Below are 12,768 nucleotides of genomic sequence, written 5' to 3' on the forward strand. Positions count from 1 at the left end.
CCTTTTGTATTGTATGAAAGGCTAATGGTAATGGCACCTGCCTGTTGATCTTTCCAGTACCATAATTGTAGTTTGCAAACCCTACATGGCAACCGTAAAACAAGAACAAAGGAAAGAAAAGGTTGATGGTTAACTTCTGCTCTGTTTGCATGTCTATACGTGCATTCAAGGGTGTTATATGTCCCATGTTTGCATTGTAAAATAGGGTTCTATACATAATTAGTCTTCTTGGTGTACTATTCTTCCAAGACATTAGATGATTTGTTAAACCAACTCCATCTTAATTGCCAAAGTTTCATCAATAATGTGGGATTTAGTTCTTTAGATTCTATTATTTGAAACGGTTCTACTATTTGGGGTGGATGTTAGGTCTGATCATATCTTACATTGGGTGGAATATTCTGGGCTGGGCTGGATATTTATTTTGCGAGGTCTCTTAGCATATGACATCTTATTTTTCTAACATGTTATAGAAGATGAAAAAACCTTGAATGACCAAAATGGTCGGGTGTTGGTGATTATGCAGGTGAGATTAGTTTTAGAAGAGCCCGAGCCTGGAGTTACAGTTGTGAAGTTGACGCAGACCGATGTTCCGGAGGAAGACAGGTTTGTTTTTAGTTGCTAGAGATTTTGTATCCGGTTTTTAGTATTCTTCGTGATGTGCATCCTGTACATAATTTGGTTTTGTGTGATGCAGGTACGGGAATTCAACTGTTGTGGAGAACACAGAGAGAGGATGGCGGGATCTAATCTTTCACAAGATAAGGGCGGTTTTTGGGTTTGGTGTTTGAAACGGTTGCGATTGTATTTCCTGAAATGTAGAAGTATGGTAATAAATCTGATTTATGTTGAAAGATCCTGAATATTGGTGGGTCGATTCATCTGTTTGTCGAATTGGTTGTCTGTCTAAACTCGAACGTACGTTTTACACGTTCTGGTTCGAATAGTCGATTTTCTCGTCAAATCTTGAAATGTGTTGTGGTCTTTGTTTCACTTCTGTTTTGAAATCCAAGCACTGGATGCTAAATTTTAAGAGCATTTCTAAAATGTAGATTATAGAGGTGGAGAAAAGTGTAGGAAGTCTTGGTATTTTGGGCAATTTTATACTTTCTTCAAAATTGAGAAAGCAAGCCCAATTCTAATATGTGTAGTGTAATGAACAGGTTGCAGGGTCAGCCTTTTAAAATCAATAGTGTATGGTTTCAATTGTTTTTAAAGATAGGGTTGTTTGTTTATTTCTTAATAGTTTTATTAAAAGACAGTTTTTGAATCGTTAAGAGATGAATTTTGTTTGTCAAAAAAAGAGGTATGTTTCTTAATGGTTTTAAAACCCTTTTAATGATTTTGTATTTTGGGTCTTCATTAACCGTTTAGAGTTTTAATTTCGTTGTAAATAATTACTAAACAATTATATTTTATTTTGTATTGTATCATGAAAGTCGCTTAATTATGTTGCACAAAATCATTCAGCAGCTGTTAAACAATCCCTTATAGTCTTTAAAATGAAAGTTTTATAACTTCAATCATTTCTATTTTAGCAATTTCAATTACTTTTTTCAAATAAAAAATCATATAAAATTGTAACGTATTTGATTTCATTATTGAAAATAATCTCTCTTTTCAATTACATACGTTTTCTATTTTATATAAAGTACTTTATGACTTTTATCTCTTTTTATTTAGTGCTATGGAGCTCACAGTAAAACCTATTTGATGGAATACTTGTATTGTATATCCGTAATGGTTTGAATTTCGGTTCATTTACAACTGTGCGTTTGCTGTGACATTCAATGTGGTGCTGGATAAAGGCAATTGATCCAAACTTGTTACATCCTAAGTAGGAAACAACAAGACAGTAGATCAAGAACCAAAACAGTAAATCCATTTTTAGTTTTTCTGTTTTGATTCAAGTAATACAGTAGGTTAAGAACCAAAACAGAAATTTGAAGTAGATCGAGAACCAAAACTAAAATTTATCCACTTTACAAAAAATAAATTGAATTCATTAACATGCCTACAGAAAAGAATCACAAGAATGTAGGATCAAATGAAGGTGCTTCATTTGAAAGCCGGAAAGAGATATCAATTTATGTCCTTTGAGAGTGATTATTTCATACACAATGTATGAAATCTCGTAATCAAAACAGAAATCATACACCACCACATTTTGAAATAGATCGAGAATCAAAACAGAAATCAAACAAGAATTGAAATCAAGATGGATACCTTAAATCGAGAGATTGAGAGCTTGAAGACAGTAGTTGATTCAGAGACACGACCAGAGGTAGGCGAGAGCTTGAAGAGAGAGATCGAGAGACATGACCAGAGGTAGGCAACGTTTTTCAAAAGAAGAGAAATTAAGAGTTTAGTTTTTCTCTAAAAGATTCAGATCTAATTAGAGCTTTTAAGCTCTTAATTGAAGAAAAAAAAAACAAACACACTTATTTGGGATTACTTATTTGAAATAACTTATATTTTTCAACATAAGCACTTATTAATTTATTATAAGTCAGAAGGGTTTAATTTTTTCAAAAACTCCTTTTACCGGTTTGACATCGGTATAAATTGTTTATTCAAATACTCAAAAATACTTATTATCGATATTACATTAGAATAAGTCAATAAATTATTTTATAAGCAATCCCAAACATAAGAGCATGTTCGACGGAAGAATGTTATAACAAACGTTGAAACCCCCGCCAAAACCCTTCGTCGTTATCACTGCCGCTGCAAAATCAATCCGAAACCCTAAATTTGTTTTGCCAAAATGAAAATCACAAAACGGTTCAATCGAGTCGTTGAACCCTTGAATGATCCGAAACCTCTAATCACTAAGATCAAACCAAATTTGAAGCAGAAATCAAAAACAAAACCTAGAACAATCAAGCAAAAATCCCAGTCCCAGTCCCATCTTCGTTCATTAGAATCAAAACCCACATTGTTGCTGGAGAAACCCCTAATATTGGGTTCTGAATTTTACCAAATTGACGCCCTCGATCTTGCACCTCGATTGCTTGGCAAGTACCTTAAGAGAGATGATGTCGTTCTGCAGATCACAGAGGTAGAAACTAGGATTTTACTTATTGTTCTTAAATTTCTTTTTTGCTCTATAATCAATGTTTGATGCGCTCATCAAAGTACTAAATTAGTAAATCAATTAGGGCTTAAATTAATCAAAGTATTAGCATCTGTTTAGGATGACCCAAGTTTTTTCATATTTGCACAAAATTACCAGCCAAATCACCAAAGGAATTCCTCATTGGCGAAAGCAAATATGAAAAAACTTTGGTCCTTTTTTCAGTTTCTTTATGAATTATGGCTATCCAAATAGTGATCGGTAAATGTGAACTTGGCAATGGCAGGTAGAAGCTTATAGATCTAATGATTCAGCTTGTCATGGTCGAGTTGGCGTTACTGCAAGAACTGCTCCCCTTGTAAGATCATATCAAGCATTCTTTTGCCCTTCGTTTCCCTTTGTTCATTTGATGGTTATGCTGTTGGGTTGATTTTGATTTGTGATATGAAGTTGTTCCTTGATATCACGTCCCCCATATCTAAAGTTTGCTTCTATAGATTGATCGTTTCATGACATATTGGGTATCACAAGAATGAGGGTTGATGAAACAAGCCTCTCTAATCCTAGGGGTAGTTGACAGGTCTACGTACATCCTACACTTCCCCGACCCTACTTCTACGTGGGAGATACTGGGTATATTTGGAACCTTCCATTTTACCGTAAAAAAGGGTAAAATGGTCATAGATTGGTCATAGATGCATATAGATATGGACAAAAGAAAAACGGTTCTTAAGTCCTAAATTGGTCCTTACCCTACCAGACTGGAGTTGGTCTGGGCTTTTTTTGGACTGCTTTGACCAGATGTTGGTCCTTATGATCTACATTGGTCTGACTGAGTTATGTCGAATGATATGTGAATTAGTGCCCATTGGCATGGGAAACATAAGGAAATAATTGATAAGCTCTTAAATGTCGTTTGTTCGTGTTGCTAAGTAGTTTGGAGCAGGAGGACATGCTTATGTTTATCTTTGCTACGGTCTGCATACCATGCTCAATGTTGTGGCTGACAAAGAAGGAATTGGATCGGCTGTCTTGATTCGTTCTTGTGCTCCTGTCACCGGTAATCTTTTATTATTATAATATATATATATATACATATATATATATATATATTTATATATATATAGAGAGAGAGAGGGGTTCAAACGAGAACAAGGTTCAAATAAGAAGACATGAGAACACCTACATCATATGTGATTTTACACTGAAATCACATGTGATTGCATGCAACCTTAACATATTTACAAGTTAAAACCAAAAATAACATATTTGCTCATTATCATCATTATAAATTACTGATGTTATTTTGTTTTCAGTTTACAAGATTCCTGTTTTTGTCATTCTTGAAGGATATTTTATACTTCTGATTAATACCTCAGATGAGTTTTTAATTAAATCCATGAGAACCATTTTTTGTTAGTAGTCACCATCACCTCACGATTTACCTCCTTTATGATGGTCGTGAGACCGGTAAGATACCCTTTATGCAAAACAGAAAGAGACTAGTTAATTTTCAACGGAACTTTGAATTCGAATGATATGATTTTGGAGTGAGTTTCAGGGTTGGAAACCATAAAAGCGCGCCGGGGTTTGGATACGGAGAAGCCGGTTCTTCTTACTGGGCCTGGCAAGGTCAGTCTCCTCATTTTCATGGCAGATAGATTATGTTCTGAAATCTAACAATTATTTCTCCATGGAATATATAAGGTGGGTCAAGCCCTAGGGATTTCAACAGATTGGTCTGGTCATGCTCTCTTCACTCCTGGTAACAACTCATCATACATACATAATTTTGGTTTCTTTTGCATTTTTGTTTGTTTTAGTAACTGTGGGTGTGCGCGCCAGTTTGTACGCCAGTTTGTGCGCATCTCTACTATTCCCATGGGTCCATTAAATTTAATGGTAAGGAAAAAATCATTGGCGTTGTGTTCTCGAATTTGCAGAGAAAAGAAAAGAAACGGAAGGAAAATGATTTTTTCTCTCCTACAAATATTTCGACAACACGAGTTCTATTTACTTCCCTCCTCTTTCCCTCCCTTTCCTTCGTAATAAAGGTTTCAAGAACACAACATAGGAGTCTTGACCTATTGAAGGATCCCCAAAGCGTAGCCTTTATTTGCTTGCTGGTTGAGCTGACTCTCAAGGTTTATTTGGTGTTGTAGGTGGTCTGGAAGTGTTGGATGGTCCGGAAGTGCAGGAAATCGTAGTAGGGAGACGGGTTGGGATAGAATATGCATTGCCTGAAGATGTTGGTGCATTATGGAGGTTTGCAATTGCAGGTAGCCCTTGGATAAGTGCTCCTAAGAACACCCTCAGCCCCACCCCCACCCCATCTTAATGTTGTATTGCAGAGGGGATGGATCAAAGGGTCTTTCCATACACTTTCTTGAATTGTTACAAAAGGATCAAAGTGCTTGGGCAACTGTGACCAGAACCGGTTACGAAAGGTCCGGGCCCGGTAATTATGTTACAATTTTTGAAGCTGGATCGGTTAAGGAACTGGTTCACCATGGCTTGGTTATTGTTCTTTTTTTAATGTTATTCACCAAATAGTCATATGACCCTTTTTGTTCTTTTAACCATTTTGCTCCAAGTATAAATATAGATGTTAGAGTTAATGGTTTATTCATACAAAAATCAAAACACCGTCAAAACTCAAAGTCAAGCATAGAATCCCAATTTTTTGCATTTTAGACGGTGTTTGGAATTGCTTATAAAAACAACATATTGACTTATTCCGGTGTGACCGGTAATAAGCACTTATTCCAGTGTGACACCGGTAATAAACACCGTCTAGAGTTTTTAGTCGTAGGAATATGCCTTGTTCTCAAATGCAAGTGTGTGATTCCTAGAGTCAAACCCTAGACCTCCTCCCACTTGCTCTAATCACATTCTTACCTGTTAGGCCAATGCCGCGTGGACAACAAAATTAAAGAATTGACAAAGGCAATTTTCCATTTTCAGATCTTACATTTCCTACAACTGAATGGTCTTCCCAAACAAACAAATTTCAGTTCCTTTGCTAAAACAGAAATCCCAACAGTAATCCACAATCTATGACAGTATACTACAAAACATAAGCCCCCACAATGAGTTTTAACCTATAATCTCTCTCATTGAAACTGCACACAAAACCCTTAACCGCACGCAGCAAACGGCCACCCAAACAGATAATGAAGCTTGTCAGCTTGCTAAGCATCAAGCTGCTGTCCGAACCAATCAAACTTTGGCTCCAATGTCACAAACTCTGAGAACAAGGCATATTCCTACGACTAAAAACTCAACATTAAGTTCATGTCAAACAAAAATGTAAAACAGAAGGGGGCGGAGAGAATGGTTCATATCCAAACCCAACAACATATCCCTCTGTGAGGTAGGGTCTAGGAGGGATGAGATGTAGGCAAACGTGTCCACCATCCCAAAGGGTAAGAGCGTCTTTTTCCATGAACACCCCGGACTTGTGCAAAAGTGTGAGAAGAATACAGACTAGCATCAAGAAAGCAAACACAGAGAAGTAGTAAAAAGCAGAGTCCTCCCCCCAACTCTCCCAACTTAATCCTCTCTAACTCCCTTCATATGTAATGCATACAGATTTGGCAAAATGAAGTAGCATAATGCGATCCAATCACAGAGGATGGATAAAGTGAATGATTGTAGAACTGCATTTGAACTGGAGATTGGGAAACACATACCAAACTATTGACATTAGTTTTGAAGACAAAATATTGGTGAAGAACTCAAAGCACACAAACAGCACCCATCACTCTTAATCAAAGCCAATACAAAACTATGGTACACATCTACAACCATCTTGCTGGCTTTCAAACAAAATACTAATAGAGTCCATTCTTGACATAACAGTCGAGGACAACAGCATACCTTCAATTCAACTGCAACATTGCTCTTGTGGAGACCATTATCCCGTGAACTAAATCCAATCTGAAAAGAAAAAGATGAACATAAATGTCAAACCAATAGGTTTAATGAGGTTGATCCTATGTTCAAGTCATTCTCACAAGCCAGGGCCTTCACGGAATTGTTTGGTTTGGTTTGGTTTGGTTATGTAATGTTCGAATGAAAATTGGATTAAATGAGAGATAGGTTATTTGATACCTAAGAACAAGAAATGATATACAGAAGGCTACATCAACTGGAGTTTTATAGATGCTGCGAGTATGCATGCCGGCCATTTGATTGATAGGGCCTCGCCTCCATGAGTAAAACGTTAAGTTGATTCTTCGTGGAAGCTGTTTCAACAGCATTCTGCCAGAGTTAAGATGCAGAGCCATAAAATTCAGTGAAGTCGAGCCGAAACATGAGGAACTTCATGTCAATATGTTGTTGCACAGGCAATTCAGAAATGAATCCCTTGAAAAGTGATGAGTATTCGTTTGAAACTGCATCTATATCTTGTCCCATATTTCGAAGAAATTCACCCGCACGTTGTGTTATGGCTTTCCTGCCTTCACTAAGCCACGAATCAGAATCTGCGCTTTTGCTTTTAGAATGCTTCGGTAAATCGGTCTTATCTTCCATGGTTCTGCAAATGTCAGTCAATCGAACAATATAAATCAACATTTTCCTAGTACTTATTTAGTGAGAAGAAGCTATGAAGGCAAAGAAAGATGAATACCTTGCTTGAAACTCATAAATTCCTTCATAAAGACGATCAGCATGACTACGGAACCGTAATATAAGGTCAAACAACATAAACAGGGTTTTATACAGAGCTTGAGAACGTTCACCAAGAAGTGATTTCTCGACAATGGAGTGAAGATACTTATCATGAGCTGCAAGTAGGTCATCAAGATCTTTAGCTGCTTCCATTTCATCAGAGAAATTAGCCCATGAAACCTCCAAGACTTCGAACATGATATAGTATTGTAAGTTAGTAAAAAAATGACTCATTTCATTCCAAAGAACTTGGCATTTCCGTGATGTCAAGATTAGCCGAAACTTAACAGCCTTTGGAAGTTTGGTGAAGAAATGAGAAGTAATCAAGTTTGGTTTCATCGTCTTCCAGGCACCGATAAGCGCATGCTCTACCCTTCTAAGCTTCCACAGAAAATTGAAGATTCTTAGATACTTCGCCATTACAGATTCCGTAAATACAGTATTTAACGGGATTCTTGCATCATAATCTAAAGAAAACACATCCCACCCTCTGTCTCCAGTATTATGTGGCATCATTTTGACCCTCAATCTATCTAAAATGTCAGGATCATCATATTGGGCATTAGACGATCGGATTGCACTCTCTAATAACCCTGCAAGCTTGAACGAGCTGATAGTATTAGCAGGCTCCGAGAGCTCTGGCCCAACAATATCCATTAGATACTGAACAAAATCACCTTGTCCTAAAAGGAGATATCGCTTGATAGCAAGACAATGTTCCTTGAACCTATACCGATTGTAAACAACATCCATTAAATGCTTATCAATTCTCTTTGCTGCTTCAGTGACTAAAGACTCAAGTGCATCAGTTTCCCCATACCCAAGACCCCCTCTCCTAGTTGTGGTCCCTGTGGCAGCCGCGGCTTCAGTTGCTGCATCAGCCCAACTACGATCACCACAACAAACTCTAAGGAAATTAATGGACTTCCCTGTTCTTAGTATACGCCGAGCAAGAGATGGGGAGATAAAAGAAGGGAGCATTGCAGAATGGAGTCTATAACCTTCCCTCCACAAAGACTCTGCCTTTACAGATTGTCCCAAAACAAAAAACTCGGAAAAGATATCTTCAAGCTCCCCTTCCAAAACCCAACTCCTCACCATCTCAAAAAGAGGAGAACATACTCGGCGAAGCAATCGTTTCATGAAATCATGAAGAAGAGGGTCACCATGTTGGGCATGCATGTGAATGGCTCCAGCCATCGCACCACCCTTTAGAGACTTGCAACCATCCACAAGCAAAGCCATTAGCCGCATCTTAACCATTGGCTCAACAAACCAGACCGAAAGTCTCCTTAGAGATAGATAGCTCCCTGAGCTTGCATTCTCTGAAACCAAAGGAATTGGATTCATTGATTGTGATTGAAGTACAGCCAGCAACTTATAGTACTCAGAAAGCTCATCTTGCAATGCTGCACAAAATGCTTGAGCTACAGTCCCAACATCCTCATCATGAAACTTATTCATGCTCTCAGTAACATACCCTTTTACCTTTCTAAACAACCAGCCAAGCTCACATAGCTTACGAATCATAATTCTAGTAGGCTTTGGAACCCTAATCGAATCCGGCAATAGATACCCATCCACACTTTCATCAAATTTCACATACTTCCCATCAATTCCTTGGCAAGCATACAACACATCTCTCACCAGAACCTCCTCTATAACATCATTCTCTTCTTTCACTATCACAGCAAACTCCCTATAAGCCATATCTTGCATATTCTCAGGATCTCTCGAAACCAATAAAACACCACCATTCTTCAACTTTTCCGAATTACTATTACGCAGACCATTTACATTATCATTAGGAAAAGCATCATCACTCCCATCATGATCTAAATTTCGCCCTAAACGAGAGAACCCGGAACTATCCTTCGTAACCCTAGTATGATTTCCATTAGTTTCAGACTCAAACAACGTCGGGAGTCCACCCGAATAGCTCGAATCCGTTTGAAGTTTAAGATTAGTTCTACGATCTTCGGAAATGACTTTGAGCAAATAAAGCACGGCCCACTTATTGTTAACACTACCAGGGCCAATTTTAGAAGCGAATTTAGAATAGAGATCTGCAAACGATAAGGCATCAGACAATTTACCTTGTTTAACGAGTTGGTTCTTGATTGAATACGCCATAGCGGCTTCGTCGGCGGTGATCGATGGCGTCATTCGGCTGGATAAAATGCGAGTGGCGTACTTGACATTGGTAGGGTTAGGGTTTGAGTTTGAAAGCGAAGAAGAAGAGTTGTTGTGTAGACGGTGGACTAATTCCCGGACAAGATCTCCGACACGACGGTCGTCTTCCATGGATGGCGATGAACGGCGATAGAGAAGGAGGAGGGAGGTGTGTGTAAGGTTTCAGAGAAATTGAGGGCTTTTGGTTTTTAATTTTATTTTAAAAATAATTTTCATTTTAGTCCTCATAGTTTTGAGATATATTCATAATAATCCTCTCACTTTGTGCTTTTAATTTAGTCCTTATACTTCTAATTTTTTTACTAAAATCACTTTGTGCTCGGCCCACAACTTTGTTTATTGGGTGTTTGGGATTACTTATAAAAACAACTTATTGGTTTATTTCGATGTGGCATTAATGATAAGCACTTTTGAATGTTTGGATAAACAGTTTATACCGGTGCTAAACCAGTAATAAAGAGTTTTTACAGAAGTTAAATCATTCCAACTTATAGTAAGTTGATAAAGACTTTTGTAAAAAATCACAAGTTGTTTAATGTCTCTGATGTGTACCTCAGTTGGCAAAGAATCAGAGTGACTTTTGCTCAAATACAAGATATGTCTCGGGTTCGATCCCCCCTCCCTCGGACTAGCCTCAGTCGTTGAGTAAGCCAAAAAAAATGTCCTCTCACATTTGTTTTCTTGGAGGCGGATTCTGTGTAGGACCGATTAGGATTGCTGGTAATCAACTTATTTTCCCAAATAGTGTTTTTTTTTTGTAACAACCCACTTGATGTAATTAAGTGAAAACTTGAATGTGTACGAACTAGCCTACTGCTGACGTATGCGAGATTGAATGCAACCTACTGCTGAGGACCTAAGGTCTCTTAGACGAGGAAATTCATAAGGTTAGTGGTCAAATCACTTATGATACACGTCACCAATCAGGAGTGGTAAGTTTTAGATCACAAAGACATACTCGAGCTCCAGGTCACGTTAACCCAAGGATTGACCCATAATGGATTGCGATCAGATTGAAGGAATCAAGTTATTTGTATACTCGTGTTATGCATATGATACAAATACTCAGAACACATATTGGATGTTCGTATAGGTTTATGAGCGAACAAGTAACATATAAGCTTTAACTAACTAAATGTGATGTGAGTAGGGTTGTAAACGAACCGAACGTTCAACGAATCGTTCGGTGGGAAGTTCGTTTATGTTCGTTTATTTAATAAATGAACGAACATGAACAATTTTTTTTTGTTCGTTTAGTTAAACGAACGAACATGAACAAGAGTCTCGTTCGTTCATTTACCGTTCGTTTACGTTTGTTTATATTCGTTCGTTTATACATTAAATTTAATATATAATCTTTTATTTATTTACTTTGAATTCAAATAATATTTATTTATGTTCGTTTAGCCCGTTCGTTAATTTCGTTCATTTACGTTCGTTTAACATGTTAACGAACGAACACGAACACACCTGATTTCTAAACGAACGAACACGAACACAAAGATTTTCGTTCGTTTACCGTTCGTGTTCGTTCGTTCGTTTGTTCGGTTAAGTTAAACGAACGAACATGAACAAGTATCTGTTCATGTTCGTTCGGTTCGTTTGTAGCCCTGGATGCGAGGTTCGTGCTATTCATACAAATTCACACTTTTGCATATCATAAGATGTTTCAGTATAATTTTTTGATCAGAAAATAATTTAAATCTATAATTTAAAAAAATGGAAAATTTAATAGTGTATGAAAGTGGAAACTTTTACCCATTTCCGGCCCATTAATGGCCCAAATTCTTACCTAATTGGGCCAAAAAAACATCCAAACCCAAATTGATATGAGAAATTGAAAAGGAGGTTATCGATAAAATTTTAAAATAAAAATTATTTCAAATAATTCCTAACAAATTAATTCAAAAATAAGTATTCATTTTTATCGAGTTGTGGAATCAGTTAGATGCAAATTTATATAGAAGTTTACTGTTAACTGAGTCATAACCAAGATCTGAAATCTGCACATCGAGGTTAATTGTGTAGTATATATAGTCTTCATAGTGAGATTTTATCCCACGTAGAAAGGATAACTGAGTCATGTGGGTTTCTAGAATGTTTGCACGAGAACAGTGTCTCACGCGACTTTCTGTGCGACTTAACCCTCCTGAAAAGTCACTTCGCTCATTGTTTGGAGTTTTTTTATTGTTTTTAACAGGTTTTTTCATGGTTTCTAATTTGGATAAAATCTATTTTTAAGTTTTTATCCAAATCAGTTACAAACACAAACCTATATATATATATATATATATATATAATGTGTGTGTAATCTTCTCATCTTAATCATCTCTTGTCCTTTATACAATTTATGCAGAATGTTCATTGATAAACATATCTAGTTGTTGAATATGTTGAATTCATTAGGTAATCCTTGGGGTGTATTAGCCACAACCAAATAACCTTGTTTAATAGGAGCGATGCAAACTCGCAATTTCGGGTTTTCCATTGTGATTAATAACCTCATCGCTTGTCATATAAAATAGAGGTTTGATAAGGTTTCATGAATTAATGGCTTTGGAAAGCGTGGGATTTGAACCGAGCTCGAAGAATGGAAATCGCACAAAAATGGGGTTTGGCGCGACCTGGCTCGCGATCTGAGCCGCTGCCTAGGTCGCATGGTACCCTATTTGGCACTATGAGGTTATCGGGCAACTTGCCACGCAACTCTGGTTGCGGACTCGCGGGAAAGGTTGTGTGGAGCACCAGTTCAGCTTAAAATGCGATTTTTCGGGATTTATCTTCATTTGGTCATAACTTTCTCATTCCTCATCCATTTGGGGTGA

At 37.3% G+C, this 12,768-nt stretch overlaps 3 protein-coding genes across 3 annotated transcripts in view; 2 read left to right on the plus strand and 1 right to left on the minus strand.

Annotated features, from left to right (window-relative positions):
- The window catches only part of LOC112513610 (activator of 90 kDa heat shock protein ATPase homolog), a 3,235-nt gene extending 2,244 nt beyond the window's left edge, over positions 1-991 (plus strand). Inside the window, exons 2-3 of the mRNA XM_025119928.1 lie at positions 527-606; positions 698-991. Of these exons, the coding sequence (XP_024975696.1) occupies positions 527-606; positions 698-791 (174 nt within the window). The 3' untranslated portion in view covers positions 792-991. The remainder of the gene's footprint in view (positions 1-526; positions 607-697) is intronic.
- Positions 992-2,692: 1,701 nt separating this feature from the next.
- On the plus strand, positions 2,693-5,684 carry LOC112513457 (DNA-3-methyladenine glycosylase). Its single transcript, XM_025119732.1, has 6 exons — positions 2,693-3,061; positions 3,363-3,434; positions 4,013-4,136; positions 4,638-4,708; positions 4,784-4,841; positions 5,239-5,684. The coding sequence occupies exons 1-6, from the start codon at positions 2,768-2,770 to the stop codon at positions 5,412-5,414; spliced, it is 795 nt and encodes a 264-aa protein (XP_024975500.1). The 5' UTR covers positions 2,693-2,767; the 3' UTR covers positions 5,415-5,684.
- Positions 5,685-6,718: 1,034 nt separating this feature from the next.
- Positions 6,719-10,061, minus strand: LOC112512005 (gamma-tubulin complex component 3). The gene is made up of 3 exons (XM_025117776.1): positions 7,710-10,061; positions 7,190-7,616; positions 6,719-7,015 (listed from the first exon to the last, which is right to left on the minus strand). Exons 1-2 carry the CDS (start codon positions 10,052-10,054, stop codon positions 7,349-7,351), a joined length of 2,613 nt encoding a protein of 870 aa, XP_024973544.1. The 5' UTR covers positions 10,055-10,061; the 3' UTR covers positions 6,719-7,015; positions 7,190-7,348.
- Between the last annotated feature and the right edge of the window lie 2,707 nt (positions 10,062-12,768).

The sequence above is a fragment of the Cynara cardunculus genome, assembly GCF_001531365.2.
Source record: "Cynara cardunculus var. scolymus isolate 2C chromosome LG 5, CcrdV1, whole genome shotgun sequence".
In the NCBI taxonomy this organism is placed as follows: Eukaryota; Viridiplantae; Streptophyta; class Magnoliopsida; order Asterales; family Asteraceae; genus Cynara; species Cynara cardunculus.

Bases quoted from the DNA above. Each gene is read 5' to 3' on its own strand.
- LOC112513457 (XM_025119732.1), top strand. From the start codon at position 2,768: ATGAAAATCACAAAACGGTTCAATCGAGTCGTTGAACCCTTGAATGAT. The intron at 3,062-3,362 runs GTAGAAACTAGG...TGGCAATGGCAG, and splicing joins TCGTTCTGCAGATCACAGAG to GTAGAAGCTTATAGATCTAA. The intron at 3,435-4,012 runs GTAAGATCATAT...GTTGCTAAGTAG, and splicing joins CTGCAAGAACTGCTCCCCTT to TTTGGAGCAGGAGGACATGC.
- LOC112512005 (XM_025117776.1), bottom strand. From the start codon at position 10,054: ATGGAAGACGACCGTCGTGTCGGAGATCTTGTCCGGGAATTAGTCCAC. The intron at 7,617-7,709 runs GTATTCATCTTT...TGACATTTGCAG, and splicing joins ATTTATGAGTTTCAAGCAAG to AACCATGGAAGATAAGACCG.